Genomic DNA, 19,888 nt, shown 5'->3' with positions numbered 1-19,888 from the left:
CGATCTCCACTTCATAAAATTTTGACTATTTCTTTAAAATTTTGGTTTTATTACGTTTTGTTTAGTCAATTATTTTTCAAGTTTTATACACGTATTTGTTTTTTATCACATTTAAAATTATAAAATAATATTAAAATGTTATTACATGTGATTGATGTTGAGAATTATTGAAGAAAATACCTAAAAAAAAATATCAGTTTAGGATATTAGAATTTGAAAATAAATTGAAACATACATTTATTAAAATAATTTTTTGTGAGAGTATTCTAAAATATTTTAATATCATTTTCTTTTTTTATAAAATTTTAAAAATAGTTTAGGGATTCTAATTGTTGAAAATAATTAAAAATTAAAAGCCCAAACAAATAGGCCTTTAGGGAGGTGTCTAGAACACAAATTGGGTCGGATTCACAACTTTATGCTGGAATGGGGTCAATGGGTTTGGGCACCCAGTCAACGTGAGGGTTGAGCTCTTAGTCGTGTGTGCGGATTTTCGGCCGAAAAGGGTGTTAAGAAAATGGTTTTCTGGGTTGAAAACCAGGCTAGAGTGAAAATCCTTAGTTGGACGCAAGGGGTGACTGGTTTTCGCGGTCGAAAACCATGCCAAAGAAAAATTCTTGGTCGGAGGCCTAGAGTTCTCGGTCGAATTCTATGAACACCGTGCAAATTTCTCCACAAGCCTCCATTCTTTGATCTAAAGGCATGTGAAACTTTTTTTTCTCATGTAGAACACGATCATCATCATCATCCTGAGGTATCATTCAATCGGGAAAGGGTCGAATCAGGTATGGACAATTCTTGAGTGAAAATTGAATATTTGGTTTAAAGGTTCTAATACAATATTAGAGGCTTACCAATAGATTCCTTAAACATGTTAGATCCAATTTGAACCATAATATGAATACTATCTATCAGATTTAACTAATTCAAGAATTGAATTTTCTAGATTTGTGAGGTTTTGGGTTTTTGAGTAAACATACATCAACCTGACTGGAATTGATCCAAAATTACTTTTAACATCTTTTTAAAAGATGTTAGGATGTTTTTAAGATTGAAATTCTTAAGTTACAACTAAAGAACATAAATTTAATTTTAAGAAATTTCAAAATCAAATTTGGGTATTTCGATAAAACTTGATTCGTTTAATTTGATTTTAACAGAAAGTTTTGAAATGATCTTAGAATTGAATTCTAATCAAGAAAACGAATAATCAAGGAATATCAAAGATTATTTGAACTGAAATGTAAAATTTTCAATTTTAATCAATAACTTGAATTACAATATGAATAAAGCTTACAATGAGTTGGAGAACACTCATAATCTATTTATGAAACTTTGTGATGATCCAAAAACGATCCTTAGAGCCTTACACAAAATTTCTAAAATTTTCAAAAGCTTAAGAAGATTTTAATGGAAGATTCTGTGGAAGTTGGATTGAGTGTTTGAGATTCTGATCTTTGCCTTCGTCTTAGGCAATGATGCCTATTTATATCCAACCAAAGTTGGTTGGAGGAGCAAGTGTATTAAATTTGAGACAAAATACCATTAATGACTTTTGTTCTTATTCGATCGTTCTCATTCAATTTTATATGGTTATGCCTATGATCGTAGACAAAATGATCACAAAGTTAAGATGATCATTTTAGCCTTTGAATCAAAGCATTTGGTGGAGTATCGACCGAATTTCACTTTTGAAAAATCAAAAATTTCGGTCGATGTTCATCCTATTCGTCGCGAGGAAGAAGATAAACTAGGATTAAAACGACCGTCGTTTCAGGACAAAGCGCGAACACGCGTCTGGGCATAGTGTTCCGTCCGCATTCTGTTAGCGACTAGCATTCCGTCTGCATTTAGGCTAACGAAGATGGTCTGCGCTAATTATATGATCTGGTGTTACGCGAAAGCGCTTGGCTTCTGTTATAGCAGTTCACGCGGTCTACTCGGTCTACTGTTATCTGTTGGATGATACACAGGCGTTTATCCGATATATATATATATATATATATATATATATATATATATATATATATATATATATATATATATATAATCTATTTAAAAAAAAAATAATTCGTCATATATTTAAAAAAAATTATTTGATTGTTTGTATCTATTTTATTTATATACAAAAATATGTACACATGTACAAAATTATAAATTTAATTAACAATTATAAGTGGTCGGTAGTTAAAATGTTATAATTTCTACCATTACATCTCATGATTATTAAATTAAATTTATTACTTTGTGTATGTGTATATATTTTTAATATAAAATTATAAAAAAGACAAATAATCATATAAATTAATTTACAACAATCACAATCGGTGTGTTCACATTTTAAACTTGAGACTATGCTTCGTGTCCCAACTAGTGTGGATTTTAGAGAGGGTGTTATAAAAATTAAAATGATAATGATGGTAAGTAATATGAGAATTGAATCAAATTACTCATTTTTATTTTATTTTTTAACTATCAAATCAATTTACTATGTACTTGGGTCATATACTATCTACTTTGGATCAAGTGAGTCCATTCGAGATTTATGAAAACGAAACTTAGGTTTGAACGAGTAAGAAAAAAAGACGATATGACGTGGTCACTAAAGAAAATATTGAAGTTAAAGAACAAAATTGCATCATTATTCGATATACGATTGGGAGATGGCCGAGGTACCTTGTTTTGTCACGATTCATGGTTTGAAAATCAACCACTTATTCATAGGGAGGAGTTCCGAAATATACGTATAAGGAGGGACTTCTTGGCTGCCACGATTAGAGATGTAAGAGATGGATAGTGGGTTTCACTTCTCAGATGGGTTTCGGAAGGGCAACGGGTTCTTGATCATTATAGCAATATTCAATTACAAGATATAGCCGATATTCATTCGTGGGGAGCTGAGAAAAATAGAAAAATAATATCCAGCAAGATATGGAGCATTATACGGGAGAGATGACAGATTGTTGGATGGGCTCCACTTGTTTGGTCCTCGAAGGCTATCCCGAGGTAGCGGTTCATTCTTTGGTTGGCATTTCTTGAGAGGCTTAACACACGGGACCGGATACGTAGGTACATGGATATTTCGGATGCTAGTTATGTGAGGTAAATGAAAAATCTATCAATCACTTATTCAGAAGCTTTCCGTTTACTAAGCTAGTATGTGATGAATTCATCTTGCCCATGGGTTTAACTAGTTTTTGGGGAGATTGACAATGTATTAAAGCTTCCTTAGCTAGAGCCAAAAACAGGAAATTTTATCAATATCTGAATATAATATTTTAGAAGATTATTATTTTCTTAAATTTTATAATCATTAAATCTTAAGATTAATAAAAAAAAAAGAGAGATAGATGAATTAATTAAAAAAATTAGTTGTTTATATATTTTATTTTTACAGATATTTAATATTAAAATATTTTTTTTTATCAATAACTGAATATAATATTTTAGAAGATTATTATTTTCTTAAATTTTATAATTATTAAATTTTAAGATTAATAATAAAAGATAGATAGATGAATTAATTAAAAAAAATAGTTGTTTATATATTTTATTTTGACAGATATTTAATATTAAAATATTTTTTTTATCAATAAATGAATATAATATTTTAGAAGATTATTATTTTCTTAAATTTTATAATTATTAAATCTTAAGACTAATAAAAAAAGAGAGATAGATGAATTAATTAAAAAAATTAGTTGTTTGTATTTTTTATTTTTACAGATATTTAATATTGAAAACTTTTAATTCTAATAATTAATGAACCAAAAAAATACAATATAGTCAATTATATTACTTAATTTATTAACTAAATTAATAAAATATTCTTTATTTTATTTTTAAAAAATAATTATAAAATATTAATGTTATTTAAATCTTTTTATAAAATAAATCAAAATTTCAAAATTACTATTAACCAATATTTTTAATAAATCAAATTAATTTAAAAATTAAACCAAACAAATTCTAATAATTAATTATTAATATTTTATATCTAAATATGTGTTTAGAGGATCGGGAGCTGGATGCCCACCAACCCCCAACTACATCTCATTGATAAAGATTTCTAAATGATTTCTTGTGTTTGGATGCCCATCTGTGTGGGCTACCACGTTTCCAAAAGATAATATTTAAATATATATATATTTTTTTATCAATAATTGAATATAATCTTTTAGAAGATTACTACTTTCTTAAATTTTATAATTATTCTAATTAAAATTAATGTATAAATTTGAATAATTTTATTAAAAAACAATTATAATATAACACGTTAAACTTTCTTTAAATTTATCGAATGGCTGTAGCAATTTTGTATTATATGAATGATAGGGAGCACGATTTTGGGGCAACGACTCGTACATCGAAAATGACCTCGTTGTTATACGAAAGTGACATCGATGTTCGTCCCTTTTGTATAACAACGAGGTCTCTTTTGTATAACAGCGAGTTCACTTTCGTATAACACCGAAGTATTTTCGCTATACGAGTCGCTCTCTCAAGTCGTGCTCCCAATCATTTTTCTTTGTATTATTGAATATGAAGTGCTAGTTTACTTCTGATATAAAATATAAGGACCTGATTTGAAATTTCATCGAGAAACTTCTACCGAATCGCAAAACGTTTCTCCACGTCAAATAGCAAACCACACTTCAAGAAACACAAACGCGTAAAGAGAGGAACAACAGAAAGAGAAAGAGAGAGAATGTCGACACTCATCGTTCCGTCGCAGGTCCCCGACTTCATCCAAGACTCGGAGCAACTCCACAGCGCCTTTTCAGGTTCTTATTCTCCTTCTAGTTGGATGAAGAAATCTCTTTTTCTTTATAGTATATCGTCATTGTCACCATTTCTGATCATCTTTCGCGTTGTCGTTCGACATGTGTAATCTGATCTTTAAACGTATTGTGACCCTTTTGTTTGTTGCAAACATGGAACTGATTTGTCAGCTAGATCTTGGCTAACGAAGTCAAATCTATGTTTACCATGGATGATAGACGAGCAATCTTTCTCGTTCTGGGTTCTGGGTTCTTAATTCAGTCATGGTTGTCCGATCTTCTGATCTATCGATCTGCATAATCATTTGATCTATTTGTTTTGGTACATCTGTAAATTGTCGTAATTTAAGTCCTTTTGGTTAGAATGTAACCGGATCGGAGCTTCTCTACTGATAAGGCTCATAAAAGCATCATCTTTTATTTTTTGTTGTTATCATGTTTTGAACAGTTTGACTTGCAATGTTCTGAATTGGGTAGTTAATAAAAGCCTTCCATTGATCAAGCATCTAGAAAACTTTTATTGATTAAAGACAAACACACTATTCATTTGCTTGTTTACTTGTGATATTGATATTGTTGTGTTTTGCAGGATGGGGAACAAATGAAAATTTAATCATCTCTATATTGGCTCATAGAAATGCATCTCAACGCAAATTGATTAGAGAGGCTTATGCTTCTTCATATGGAGAGGATCTTCTAAAAGCACTTGACAAAGAGCTTACCAGTGACTTTGAGGTTAGTTTTTGAAGTCTTTGTTGCAGAGATTAGTGATAGAGAACGTCTTTAACCCATTATTATTGCAGAGAATTGTGTTGCTCTGGACATATGATTCTGATGAGCGTGATGCATTTCTGGGAAATGAAGCAACCAAGAAATGGACTGCTAGCAATCAAGTTCTTGTTGAAATAGCCTGTACAAGGTCTTCACAAGAATTATTCTCTGCCAGGAAAGCTTATCATTCTAAGTTCAAGAAATCTCTTGAAGAGGATGTTGCATATCATACAACAGGGGATTTCAGGAAGGTATACTTAGCGTCTTTCTTGTAATCAACAAGATATCATTCATCTTGATTTCTGTTGATTTCAACACAATAGTAACTATTTTCTTCTGTTTTATTTAAAAAAATTATTCTAGCTTTTACTACCACTTGTGAGCTCATACCGATATGAAGGAGATGAGGTGAACATGACACTCGCAAAAACAGAGGCTAAGCTTCTTCATGAACATATCTCAAAGAAGGACTATAGCAATGATGATATCATCAGGATCCTTGCTACAAGGAGCAAAGCACAGATCAATGCAACTCTGAATCACTATAAGAATGAATTTGGACAAGATGTCAACAAGGTACTTGGTGTTAACTTAATATTGTGGTATCGTACGATCTCATCGACCATTAAAACCTAAGGCTATATATGTTTATTTCGGGAGAAATTGAAATTATAATAGGAATTTGGGGTCTAATACCAAATCCAAACAAACATTTTGTTTGTTTGATGACTTAAAATAAGGAATTGGAATTGAATGTATATGAATTTTAATTCTCATTTCAAAATTTCAATTATATAATTTGTCCAATAATAAGTATTAGATTTTTATAAAAATTGGAATTATAATGATATATATCCAAACACGAGGCTGAAGGAAGATATTTCTTATGCAGGACTTAAAAGCGGATCCAAAAGATGAGTTTCTGTCATTGCTAAGGGCAACAATCAAGTGCTTGGTCCGGCCACAAAAGTACTTTGAGAAGGTTCTTCGTCTGGCTATCAACAAAACTGGGACAGATGAATGGGCTTTGACTAGAGTTGTGGCGACAAGGGCTGAGGTGGACATGAAGTTCATTAAAGACGAGTATCAGCAGAGGAATAGTGTTCCTCTTGACCGTGCAATAGCAAAAGACACTGGTGGAGATTATGAGAAGATGCTTCTTGCTCTAATAGGACATGAGGATGCTTGAAAGAAAGATGTTGGAATAAATTCCCCTTTTGTTTGTTCTTTTCTAGACTCTTGTCATTTTTAATGGTGTTTGTTGTGTTTCTTCTTCTTGTGTTGGTTGGGGAGTAAGAAGAGGAGTCTTTAAGTGTGTTTTCTTGCTTTACATAAGGATGATGCTTGAGAGAAATGTGAGAATAATGTTATCGGTTTCTTTTTAACTCATGTTTTTTTGAGGTATGGTTATCTATAAAATGTTTTCTCCTTCAGTTATTGTTGTTTAGTTCTCAAATATAAGGATAAAACATAATAATTGCTTGGTTAAGTTGGAATTATTGGTTATAAATCATAATAGTTGTTGGTGAGGTTCAAAAACCATAGCTCAAAGTTAGACCATTAATCTTGTTGAGGATTTACAAGGTAAAGAACACCAAACAAATTCTATAATACTTTCCAAAGTAAATAAAAAATCTATGCAGACAATTCTCAATAAGAGATTCAAATAACAAAGTTAAAAAATCACAAAATTTTTATTGGTTCAACCCAAAGTGATCTACCTTCATACATAAATAAAATAAATAAAGATCACTCAAAACTCTCCTTAAATCACTTTTGATCATAGGTTACTATAAAAACAATTTTCCCATTCCAACCGTAATAAACTCTCGTTTCTTTTCTATTTCAGCATCTTAGTCGTCTCATTCTTAAACGACCTATCTTCATTCAAAAATTCGACTCAAAATTAAACTCCTCTATTTATCACGAATTCAATCAATCAAGCTCGATAATATGTTGACTAATAGGCCAAGGAAGAATAATATTGACTAATATCAAGCTATGCACAAACGAAACCAAGAGAATCACAAAATGAGTGCAATCAGATTTTTGTTTATAATTGAGGTTATAGAGCGTTAGAGGGATTACTAGGACTCGAGGTAGCTTTTAACGAGTTTAAAGCTACTTCCTAAGGCTTCTGAATCAAGGTCCTTAGATTCTATCGCGAGTTGTGAAACTTCGGCGAAGCACCTCTCAACTGTAACTTCTCTCAGATTCTCTTCTCACTCTCTTCGACTTAGAATGAAAAACCCCTATGTTAGATTATGGTGATCCAGATGAGTTTTGATCGGGGCATGGACCTAGGCTCGCGATATAATAATATAAAATAAAATAAAATCCGAACTTTTTGATATTGGGCCCAATAAGCCCGGTTATGTGACCTATAAATATATGATCTTAGTTAGAATTTTATTCACACAACACAATTACACATAAAATATTTGTCATTATTCTTCTCTCTCTAAGTTATAATCTTCTACTTTAACCATAATGAATTTTCCTCATCTGCCCGTGGTTTTCCCGTCTTAGGTTTCACTTAAATCTTGTGTTATTTATCGTACTTTCTTGGTTGATACTTCATATTTTTTTTATCTTATTAGTCTCAGATTCATATTATGTTTTCAACAATTTGTATCAAATCCTTGAGTTTTTATTATTATTTTGAAACTATCACTGGTAAAAAATCGACCTTTACCGACGGTTTTTACCGAAAGTTTTATAAAACTCTCCTAAATACTCCCGATAGGAACAAATCTTTCGGTATTAAAAATAGATTCCGAGAGGGGTGTAAAACCTTCGGTTTTATTAATTATTACCAAAAAAAATTCTAAGTGTTGGATGTGGGTTAACTGCGAAGGTTTCTACAAAAACCTCCAGTTTTGAAATCCCGGGGATTTTTAATTGCGAAGGTTATTCAAAGAACCTTCGGTTTTACCTTTTTTTGAAATTCTCTTTCCGAAGGTTTTTGTAAAACCTTCGGTTTTGGCTCAATTAAAAATATGAAAACCGAAAGTTATATGAAAACCTTTGGCATCTACCTCTATAAATACAAACCCTAACCCTTCTCTTTTTCATTCCGCCCTCCCCTTTCTCTCTCCCGCACCGCAGCCTCCTCCTCCACGTCGGTTCTTCTCTTCTCGCGTTCAGGTTTGTTTCATTGATTTAGATTTGTCTATACGTTATTGTTTAGATTAGATTTAGGTTAGTTTGTTAAATATATGTTAGTTTTGTTATTTTGTTTGATTGAAGTTATATATATTAGATTTAGGTTAAGGTTATTTTGTTTGATTAATATATATATACATATATCTGAAATGCATTTAGGATGGGTGATTCATGGAATAGTCTTCGGCGTACACCGGAGAAACTGCCTCCGTGTTACCAGAATTTGCTAGAACAAGCAGAAATTGCGGCACGTGAGGAAGAGGTGAGACAGATGATGCTGGAAATGGAGCAAATCCGATTAAGGGATGCGGAAAGAGGCCGATTGCTGAGTGAAATTAAATCGGACAGAGCTGGAATGGCCCAGAGATTAGAGAATCTCGAACATGAACTTGTATTGTTGAGGAGTCGACTGAATCAACCACCCCCTCCTCCCACCCCATCTAATAATTTCTAGATTAATTATATGTTTATTAGTTTTTCCGTACGAACGATGACAATATTTTTATGTGTTTTGTTTTAATATTCATGAATTATTATTATTATGTTTGGTTTGGTTTTAATATGTTGTTAATGAATTATTTTATTTTTGTTTACTTTTCACCTTTTAAAAAAAAACAGCATGGCAAAAACCGAAGGTTTATTTAAAAACCTTCGGTTTTGACCCTTGGTTAAAAAAATCAGAAAATTTTCTAAGTATGGGGAAGGGCAAAAACCGAAGGTTTTCAAATAAACCTTCGGTTTTGACCCCTGCTTAAAAAAATCTGAAAAATTTCTTAAGTATGGGGAAGAGTAAAAATCGAAGGTTTTCAAATAAACCTTCGGTTTTGACCCTTGGTTAAAAAAATCAGAAAATTTTCTAAGTATGGGGAAGGGTAAAAACCGAAGGTTTTCAAATAAACCTTCGGTTTTGACCCTTGGTTAAAAAAATCTGAAAATTTTCTAAGTATGGGGAAGGGTAAAAACCGAAGGTTTTCAAATAAACCTTCGGTTTTGACCCCTGTTTAAAAAAATCTGAAAATTTTCTAAGTATGGGGAAGGGTAAAAAACCGAAAGTTTTCAAATAAACATTCGGTTTTGACCCCTACTTAAAAAAATCTAAAAAATTTCTAAGTATGGGGAAGGGTAAAAACCGAAGGTTTTCATATAAACCTTCGGTTTTGACCCCAGTTTAAAAAAATCTGAAAATTTTCTAAGTATGGGGAAGGGTAAAAACCGAAGGTTTTCAAATAAACCTTCGGTTTTGACCCATGTTTAAAAAAATCTGAAAATTTTCTAAGTGTGGGGAAGGGTAAAAACCGAAGGTTTTCAAATAAACCTTCGGTTTTGACCCCTGCTTAAAAAAATCTAAAAAATTTCTAAGTATGGGGAAGGGTAAAAACCGAAGGTTTATTTGAAAACCTTCGGTTTTGAACCTTCCTAAAAACATTCTGTTTAAGGTCAGGACCGAGAGGTTTTCTTAAAACTTTCAGTGAAACCCATAAAAACCGAAAGTTACACTATTAACTTTCGGTGTTACCAAATCATAATTTGGAAAATTAATTGGTTTGATACATTCCAATCTAGAATCTTAATTAATCTAATCAAGTGTGTGTTGTTTTTTAAAAATTGAGATTGTGTTTAATGTTAAAAATGTTTATGAATTGTGTTTGATTATATAAAGAAGTGTGTTTATATGTTTGTGTTTGATGATGACATGAATGTGTATAAAGTTTGATCATATGGCTTATGTAATGTGTTAAGGTTATTAAATATGTTAAATTAATATTGTTCAAAGTCATTAGAAGATTAAAAACCAATTAATTTAATAATTTGTGAAATGGTAATTCCGAGAGTTTAGAGTAAAACTTTCGGAAATAACCATAAAAACCGAGAGTTTTATGATTAACTCTCGGAATTACTATGTCACAAATTGTTAAATTAATTGGGTTTTTTGTTATAATCTAGACTCCTAACTAATATTATCAAGTTTGTGTTTTATTTGAAAATTTTAGATTGTGTTTAATGTTAAAGTGTTCAAGAATGTGTTTGATCATATAGAGAAGTGTATATGAATGTTTATGTAGGATTATCCTATGTATTTGTGTAATGTTTGATCATATGGATTGAGAAATGTTTTAAGGATATCAAATGTGTTAAATTAATGTTGTTCAAGGTTATTAGAAAGTGAGAAACCAATAAATTTAACAATTTGTCAAGTTGTAAAACCGAAAGTTAATTACATTACTTTCGGAAATATTGATCAAAACCGAGAGTTTTATGATTAATCCTCGGAAATAATCAATTGATCAAAATCGAAAATTAATCATAAAACTTTCGGTAATGAAACATCAAAACCGAGAGTTTTGTGATTAATTCTCGGAATTTAATTAATTAATCAAAACCGAAAGTTAATCATAAAACTTTCGGTAATGACCAATTAAAAAAACAAAACCCGCGACTTTCTTTCTTTTTCTTTCTTTCTTTCTTCTCTCCCCGATTCATCTTCCGCGCCGTCCCGATTCCTCCTCTGCGCCACCCCGCTTCTCTCTCCCCGACGCTCGATTGAAGACGACGCCGGATTGAAGACGACGTCGCCAACAGCCTGTCGCTTGAAGACCTCGACGGCGCTTGAAGAACTGTTGAGCCGCTGTGCCGCTTGAAGAATCGCACTACCGCCGCACCCGATTGGATTTCTGCCGCCGCCGCCGATTGGAGAATCGCCCAGCCGCCGCCCCACCACCTGCATCAAAGGTCAGTTTGAGTTATATGTTTAGATTAAAGTTAGTTGTTGGTTAAATTTAGGATTTGATTTAGGTTAGTTGATATAATTTTAGGTTAGTTGATTTATATAGTTTTATTTATCTAATTTGTTAGATATGATGATTATTTGGTTTGATTTGAGTTTGATTTAGGTTAGTTTTAGGTTTGATTTAGGTTAGATTTTGGTTTGATGAATTTGATTTTAGGTTTGATTTGAGTTTAGTTTGATTTCAATTTTTATTTAGGTTTGATTTGAGTTTTATTTAGGTTTGATTTGAGTTTGGTATGAATGAATTTAATTTTAGGCTTGATTTGAGTTTGGTATGAATGAAATTGATTTTAGGTTTGATTTGAGATTGGATTGGTTTTAGTTTGATTTATGTTTGATTTGAGTTTGGTATGAATGAAATTGATTTTAGGTTTGATTTGAGATTGGATTGGTTTGAGTTTGATTTATGTTTGATTTGAGTTTGGTATGAATGAAATTGATTTTAGGTTTGATTTGAGATTGGATTGGTTTGAGTTTGATTTATGTTTGATTTGAGTTTGGTATGAATGAAATTGATTTTAGGTTTGATTTGAGATTGGATTGGTTTGATTTGAGTTTGATTTAGGTTTGATTTGATATTGGTTTAATTTGAGTTTGATTTAGGTTTGATTTGGATTTTATATTAATTTTAATTAGTTTAAGTTCTTGTCATTAGGTTTGGATTAGGACCTTCATCCGCCCGCTGCCCGCCCGTCGATCTACATCCGCCGCTCTTCGTCGTCGCTCTTTTCTATCAAGGTTAGTTTAATTTTTGATTTATGTTAAATTTATGTTTATGTATGTTAGATTTAAGTTAGATTTTGTCAGAATTATGTTAGATTTTCATGTTAGATTTAGGTTAGATTTAATTTTGATTTATGTTAGGTTTTATTTATGTTATATTTTGTTAGATTTAGGTTTGTGAATGAATTGATTATTGCTGATTTAGGTTTGAGTCATTTATTGAATGAATTGATTATTATTGTTTGTTTAGGTGGAATTTTAGTTAGAAAATGTTAGATTTAGGTTAGATTTAATTTTGATTTATGTTAGGTTTGTGAATGAATTGATTATTGTTGATTTAGGTTAGAGTCATTATTTGAATGAATTGATTATTATTGTTTGTTTAGGTGAAATTTTAGTTAGAAAATGTTAGATTTATGTTGAATTTGAGTTGAAAAATGTTAGATTATGTTGAATTTTTTTGGAATAATGATAGATTAGGTAGCGATTATGTTACAATTATGTAAGCCTAATTAATTTAGACAAATTTAAGTAAATAATAATGCGGGTTGTTTTCCATTTTATTAGAAATATGGAAGTACCCGATAAAAGCTGGATGACCTTACGTCGAGATCATCCAGATTACGAGGAAGGCGTTGACAAATTCCTCGAGTATGCTCTTAGGAATACATCCCGACAAACCGTGAAATGTCCCTGCGTGAAATGCTTGAACACGCCGTTTATGGAAATAGACGAAGTGAATACTCACCTCATCATTTATGGAATAAATGTTCATTATGAGTATTGGTATTTTCATGGAGAAAAGAGACGTACTACTCAAGTGGTTAATGACGATGTCGATGAAGATGCCGATGACTTAGATGATGATGATGACGATGATCAGTCGGAGGATGCCGTGCCGGAATTCAACGATGCGAGACAGGAGATGAATAATACAGTTAATGAAGAGGTCAATGAAGAACGTTATATGCACAAATTTATAAACGATATGTTCCCCAACGTTAATGACGTCCCGAGCAACGATGAATCAATCGAAGATGCGCATAGATTTTATAAATTGCTTGATGATTGCAAACGGCCATTGTATGAAGGTGCTCGAATAACGAAATCATCGGCACTCCTGAAACTACTTCACATAAAAAATGCACAACCTGAAATCTCGGGCATTTCAATATTTGCATCGTTGGAAGATCTATCTAACGGAAAAGTATACAACTTGGATTATATCGATCGAGTGACAACTCATTCTTACATTTTGAAAAATTGTCCCGAAGAAGAACCTTTTTACATGTAAGATTCGATGTTGCTGTTACTAATTAGCACTAAAGAGTGTGCTATTTAATATTCGATCTATTTGCAGAGATTATAACGAGTCCAGTGGAGAAATGTTTGCCGCATATTTCAAGCATCGAGTGAGTAAATTATAAACCATATATCCTAACTCTTTTTATTCATTTTAACAACTTCATTTCGGATACATATGTAGGTCGCCCATTTAGCAAAAATTAACGACATATCAAGAGACCTCAAGATCTTAGGAGAAAGTCCAAGTATGTACTCGTCTATGTATGTTTGGTGTAAAGTAAACGGATACAAATTTTGTACAGAAAAACATGACGAAAGTTTGACCACTCAAAATAGTGGGGTGGTTGTTGAGGAGTACAACGGGTCTGAAACTATGTAATACTACGGAGTTTTAACGGATATAATCGAAGTACAATACTATTCTCACAAACGAGTTGTTTTATTCAAGTGTAAGTGGTTTGATACACACTCGGGGGTACTAGGAGTGAAAGTGGATAAATATGGCTTCGTAAGTGTAAATGTAAACCGAATTTTGAAAACCCAACGTCAAGACCCATATATATTGGCGAGTCAAGCGAAACAAGTATTCTACGCCCCTGATATGTCAGCCCGACCCGATTGGAAGATTGTGACAAAAATAAAACCGCGGTTTACAAACATATAGTTCAGATTAATTAATTAGGTAGATTTATGTTTTTTTTACTTTATATTCATTCTTATTACTACTATATTTCAATTATTCACTCATTTTTATTAATGGTGTGCATTAAGAATGTCTGAAGGTCCTAAAACAACTTGGAAGAGTATGAGGAAGACACCCAAGAAATTGGATAAAAGCTACCAAAACCTACTTGCCCAATCCGAGTCCTTAAAGCTCCGAGGATCGTCTTCTAGAGACCAACCACCTATTGTTGTGGTCCCGATAGCTACTGCTCCCCCAACAGACGAGGATGTTGAGGCTTCGGAGCTCCAAGAGTTTATAGAGAGAACGTTTGCTGATATGGTGGATGACGATGAGGCTGAAGACGAGGGTCTCGAGGAGCCTATCGAGGAGGAGGATGACGAGGAGGAGCACGGTTCCACTCCCGACCCATCATCGACAGGTAACTCGTTTACAAATTAGTTAGTGTTTCAATTGATTGACATATCTAATTATGATTTTGATAATTTTGAAGAATCTTCTGCCCACAAGAGACGGGGGAAGAACAAGAATATTGCGCTGTCTAAGAGGGTAGCGGGGACAAGGATTCCTCTTACGTTTAGAGAGAAGGATGGGAGGCCAGACGGTACAAACGTGAGAAGAACACGATGGTCTAGACATGTGGGGTCGATTATCCGGGACCCCGCAGCCGTCTCACACCGTCTTCTAAAGTGTAAGGCTTTAAGTGCAGACCAATTGGATTCACTGTGGACTGCTATCAAGGTAATACTTATTACTTGATTATACATTACGTAATGAAATAATTATTTTTAACATTTGGATGTTATTTTTTTCAGGATCCGTTCGAAGCTACTAATGGTGATATTGAGTCTTTTCGAAAGACCGGATTGGGACACGCCAATAAGATATGGGATAGATGGCGGTCAGATTTGAACAAGACATATATCCGCGTCCACAAAGGAGACGAGGCGGTGGTACTGGCTAATCCTCCACCAGACTACGATCGAGATGATTGGGAGTTTGTGTGTCGCAACCATTTCTTCACAAAAACATTTAAGGTACGGTTTCATTATTCAAATAAAAGTTGATATTAATTAATCTAACTTCATTTTTTATTTCAAATACAGAAAAACAGTCGTACCAATATTATTAACAGGAAGAAGCTGAAATTCCCGCATCGAACGGGAAGTAGACCGTTTGCACAAATAGAAGACGAGTTGGTAAGTACATTATTTGTAATAACTTAATCTAAAGATTGTTATTAATTATATAAATCATTTATTTCAACAGGCGATTGAAATAAGACGGGCACCGTCTGTAATTGAAGTATTCAAGAGGACCCGTACCCCAAAACCGATAAAAGAAAACCCAACACCCGTCCCGGACGAACACGTGCAAGAGAAAATTGTAAGTGAATTGAATATGCCTAGTTTTTTATTATAGAAATGATATTTTATTTCAATTTTGCAGGTTGAGATGGAGGAGGTTGTTAGTAACGAACCGGGAATTTCGGCTTTTGAATTGACGGAGAGGGTGTTCGGACAACAAAAACATGGGGTAGTGTTCGGAATTGGATCAGGCGTCCGGCCCACACACTTTCGTGAGGATCGTCGAAGTGGAAACAGTTCACAGCGAAACAATGAGCGATTGTTAGAAGAGAATCAAATAATGAAGGTGAAGCTGGAGGAACTAGAGAAGAGGGATGAAGAAAGAAGACGCAGAATGGAAGAAATGCAAGCGGAAAAGGAAGAAATTGTGACAAGAATGGAGAGGGAGAAGTTAGAGATGAACGCAAGAATGGAGAGAATCGAATTGTATATGAGGCAACAACTGCCTCCTCCACCCACAAGCTAAGGTTGTTTCGATTCAAAACATGTTTTCATTAGTAGTTGTGTCAATTTGAATTTATAACAGATTGTTCGGATTATTAGTTTGGTTACGAATTTTGTAATGATAATGATCATTTAATGTGATCGTTTAATGTATGTGGTATTTCTTTTATCATTGATATATTGGTTTGGTTGAACAGGTTTTGGTTGCGAGCAAAATAATCCATTTATTTTTAAAAATTTACGGGAAAAAACCGAAAGTAATATTGAAATCTCTCGTTTTTTCTTCACATGGAAAAACCGAGAGATATTAGAAAACTCTCGGTTTTCTCCATTTAAAGATAACCGAGAGTTATTAGAAAACTCTCGGTTTTTACACAAAGAGAAAAACCGAGAGTTATATGAAAACTTTCGGTTTTCCTCTTTGTGGAAAAACCGAAAGTTTTCAATAAAACTCTCGGTTTTCCTCTTCGTGGAAAAACCGAAAGTTTTCATATAACTCTCGGTTTTCTCCATTTGAAGAAAACCGAGAGTTAAATAAAAACTCTCGGTTTTCTTCTAATGGAGAAAACCGAAAGTTTTCATATAACTCTCGGTTTTACTCTAGGGTATCTAAACCGAAAACTCTACGATATCTCTCGGTAAATGCCCCATTGTTTTTAACGTAAGAGTCAATACCGAGGGATGGCGAGAGTTACCAAAACCTTCGGTAATGTGTCTATACCGAAAGTTATAGGGTCAAAACCGAGAATTTTTACTCTCGGTTTTGACCCCTTTTTCACCAGTGTATATTTATTTTTGGAGATGTCAAGTATGAAGTACGACATTCCATTATTGGATCACAACACTAGATTTTCTTTATGGTAGATAAAGATGCGATGTTTGCTCACTCAAATAAATTTGGACGAAACTCTACTAGGGTTTTATAAGATGTTTAGTTCGTGGACAGCAAAAGAAAAAGGAGAAAGAATCGTAATGCATTGTCTCATATACATCTACATTTATCAAACAATATTATACAAGATGTTTTGAAGGAGACAAGTGCTGCTGGAATATGGTTGAAGCTAGAACAACTATGTATAACAAAAAGTCTTACTAGTAAGATGTATCTTTAGCACTGATTATATTTCCATCGTATGTTAGAAGGTACAACTCTACAAGAGCATATATCGACATTTAAATAAATTATTGTTGACTTGGAAGCCTTGGAAGTCAAGCATAACGATGAAGATTTAGCTTTAATTTTGTTGTGTTCGTTGCCCCCATCATATATCACGTTTTGTGATACTATGTTATTTAGTCGTGATATTATCACGACTAATGATGTTTATAATGCATTATTCTCTAAGGAGAAAATGAAACATCTTGTTGATTATTCTGATGGTTCGATAGAGATCTTTATTGCTCAAGAGAGATCCCAAGAAAATGGTTCAAAATGTTATCAAACATATTGATCAAATTCAAAAAAACTTTGGAAGAATTACAAATATTGAAAAAAAGGAGGTCACGTAAAATCTGAGTGTTAGAAGCTACAAAATAAAATTAAGAAAAATGATGATATTCTGATTGAAAAGTAGACAGAAAATTACGGCGAAACTAGTATTGCTGACGCCGAAGATAGTGAACTCCCCATGGCTTCTATTTGCGATGCAAGGTTGCAAGATAATTGGATACTCGATTCTTGTTGTACATATTATATGTGTCCCAATCGGAACTGGTTTTCAACATATGATACAGTTTCCAAAGGTGTTGTATTAATGAGAAACAGTTCATCCTGTAAGGTCGATGGTATAAGAACAATCAAAATCAATATGTTTGATGGAGCTACAAGGAGACTTGGCGATGTAATACATGTTCCTGATTTGAAGAGAAATCTAATTTCTCTTAGTACTCTCGATTTAAAAGGATACAAGTACACTGATGAAGGTGGAGTGATGAAGGGTGAAAGAAAATCTAACATGTTATATGTTTTAAAAGGCTCTATCGTTTTAGGCAATATTGTTGACGCCGCCTCTTCCTTATCTGATGATAATGTCACAAAGTTGTGGCATATGAGACTTGTTCATATGAGTGAAAATGGCATGACCGAATTAAGAAAAGGAGGACTTCTTGGTGGACAAAGTAATACTAAATGGGATAAATGATCAATTTAGTACTCTGGTTGAAGAGATTTGTCAAATTTAAGACTATCCTAATTTTTTGTCATTTAAAGAACTACTGTTATAATATTTTGTTATATTTAATACTTCATATTAACATCGTTTAACTCCGTTAATTTTTTTACAATTTTATTTAATATTTATTTTTATTTTAATATAATATATTTTTTTATTTCTCCCATATTCATTGTCTACTTCTCCTCCTCTCCCTTTCAGCACTAACCATCATCTCCCCTTCCAAAATTCCCACACTTTCCATCGTCGACCTAAAACAACTTAGAGCTCTCCAATCACTCAACATTCCCATCTCCAATAACCCTTGCTCCAATTCCTCCTCCTCCGATGTCGCCTCTCCCTTCCAGCATTTACTCTCCCCTGCCTCGCTGACTACTCTAACGACGTCCATATTTCAAACTCCGCTCTCAAATCTCTTTCCTCTCTAATCAATTTCCTTTTCAACTGTCCCATAGCTCCTGTTTAATTCCCTATCGAACTCGCTCTCAACCTCCGTTCCTTCACACGCTTCAACATTTTCCAACGACTCACCGACTTTGGGTTAAGTCGCCTATATAATGTCACTAATTTAATCTTCGGCGTCTATGTCAATTCCAACAGACCGTCATCCTCACAAACATGAAACAACTCGAATATCTGACGATTTCACAAGCAAATTTATTTGGGTTTCTCTCGTAACAATGGCATTTCAACATTACCCATATTGATTTCTCCGACAATAAGCTTAGAGGTAAAATACCCATTTCGAGAACTCTTCTAGAAAACCTACAACTCTTGAATCTTTCATCAAATGAACTCGTTGGAGAATTACCCGACTCTATTGGTAACTTGATGTCACTCAAGAACATTTCTTTGCCCTCAAATTATCTCAATAGAACAGTGTCGGAATCAATAATTGTTGATAACTCCATGAAAGGCATGATACAAGCAGTAACAATTGATAGTGATTCGGGAATGTTAAGGTTGGAATCATCGGACAACTTCGGTTCCGTTGTTGATTAGCCGGTCAATTTTCAGCGTCGAGGTTTTATACTGATACCCAAATCGGAACCCATTGGAGGAAATCAGAATCACAATTGGGTGACCAAATTTGGTGAGAGGACGGGCGGATTTGTCGAGTGCTGAAAGAGTGAAGAGGAGAAAAGACAGATGATAACGAGAGAAAGAAAAAAGATTATATTATATTAAAATAAAAATAAATATTAAATGAAATTGTAAAAAATTTAACAGAGTTATATATAAATTAATAGTGTTATTACGAAGTATTAAATATAACAAATATTATAACAATAGTTCTTTAAATGATAAAAAATTAGGATAGTCTTAAATTTGAGAAATCTTTTTAACTAGAGTACTAAATTTGAGGTTTTGTGAGCACTTTTTCTCAGCAAGCAGAAAAGAGTAAAATCTTTTAAGGAATCCATAATACTGAAGGAACACTTGATTATATCCACTCTAATCTATGAATAGCATCTAGGGTTCCTTCTAAGGGAGGTGCTTATTATATGCTGACAATTATCGATAATTTCTCAAAAAAAGTTGTATTTTTTTCTTGAAGCAAAAGAGTGATGAGTTCTCCAAGTTTAAAGAGTGAAAGACTATGATTGAGAAATAGACATGGAAACCAATCAAACGTTTACGTACTGATAATGGTTTGGAGTTCTGTTTTGAATAATTTAATGCTCTATGCA

The 19,888-nt window shown here is 33.0% G+C and overlaps 1 protein-coding gene across 1 annotated transcript; it reads left to right on the top strand.

Moving 5' to 3' along the window:
- Positions 1 to 4,627: 4,627 nt before the first annotated feature.
- LOC124931843 (annexin Gh1-like) lies at positions 4,628 to 6,989 on the top strand. The gene is made up of 5 exons (XM_047472416.1): positions 4,628 to 4,784; positions 5,371 to 5,516; positions 5,585 to 5,803; positions 5,916 to 6,128; positions 6,445 to 6,989. Exons 1-5 carry the CDS (start codon positions 4,709 to 4,711, stop codon positions 6,739 to 6,741), a joined length of 951 nt encoding a protein of 316 aa, XP_047328372.1. The 5' UTR covers positions 4,628 to 4,708; the 3' UTR covers positions 6,742 to 6,989.
- The last annotated feature ends 12,899 nt before the right edge of the window (positions 6,990 to 19,888 follow it).

This window comes from Impatiens glandulifera, chromosome 3 (genome assembly GCF_907164915.1).
Source record: "Impatiens glandulifera chromosome 3, dImpGla2.1, whole genome shotgun sequence".
Lineage (NCBI taxonomy): Eukaryota > Viridiplantae > Streptophyta > Magnoliopsida > Ericales > Balsaminaceae > Impatiens > Impatiens glandulifera.
Note: the sequence above shows the minus strand (reverse complement) of the source record. Positions and strands in the feature narration are given on the sequence as shown.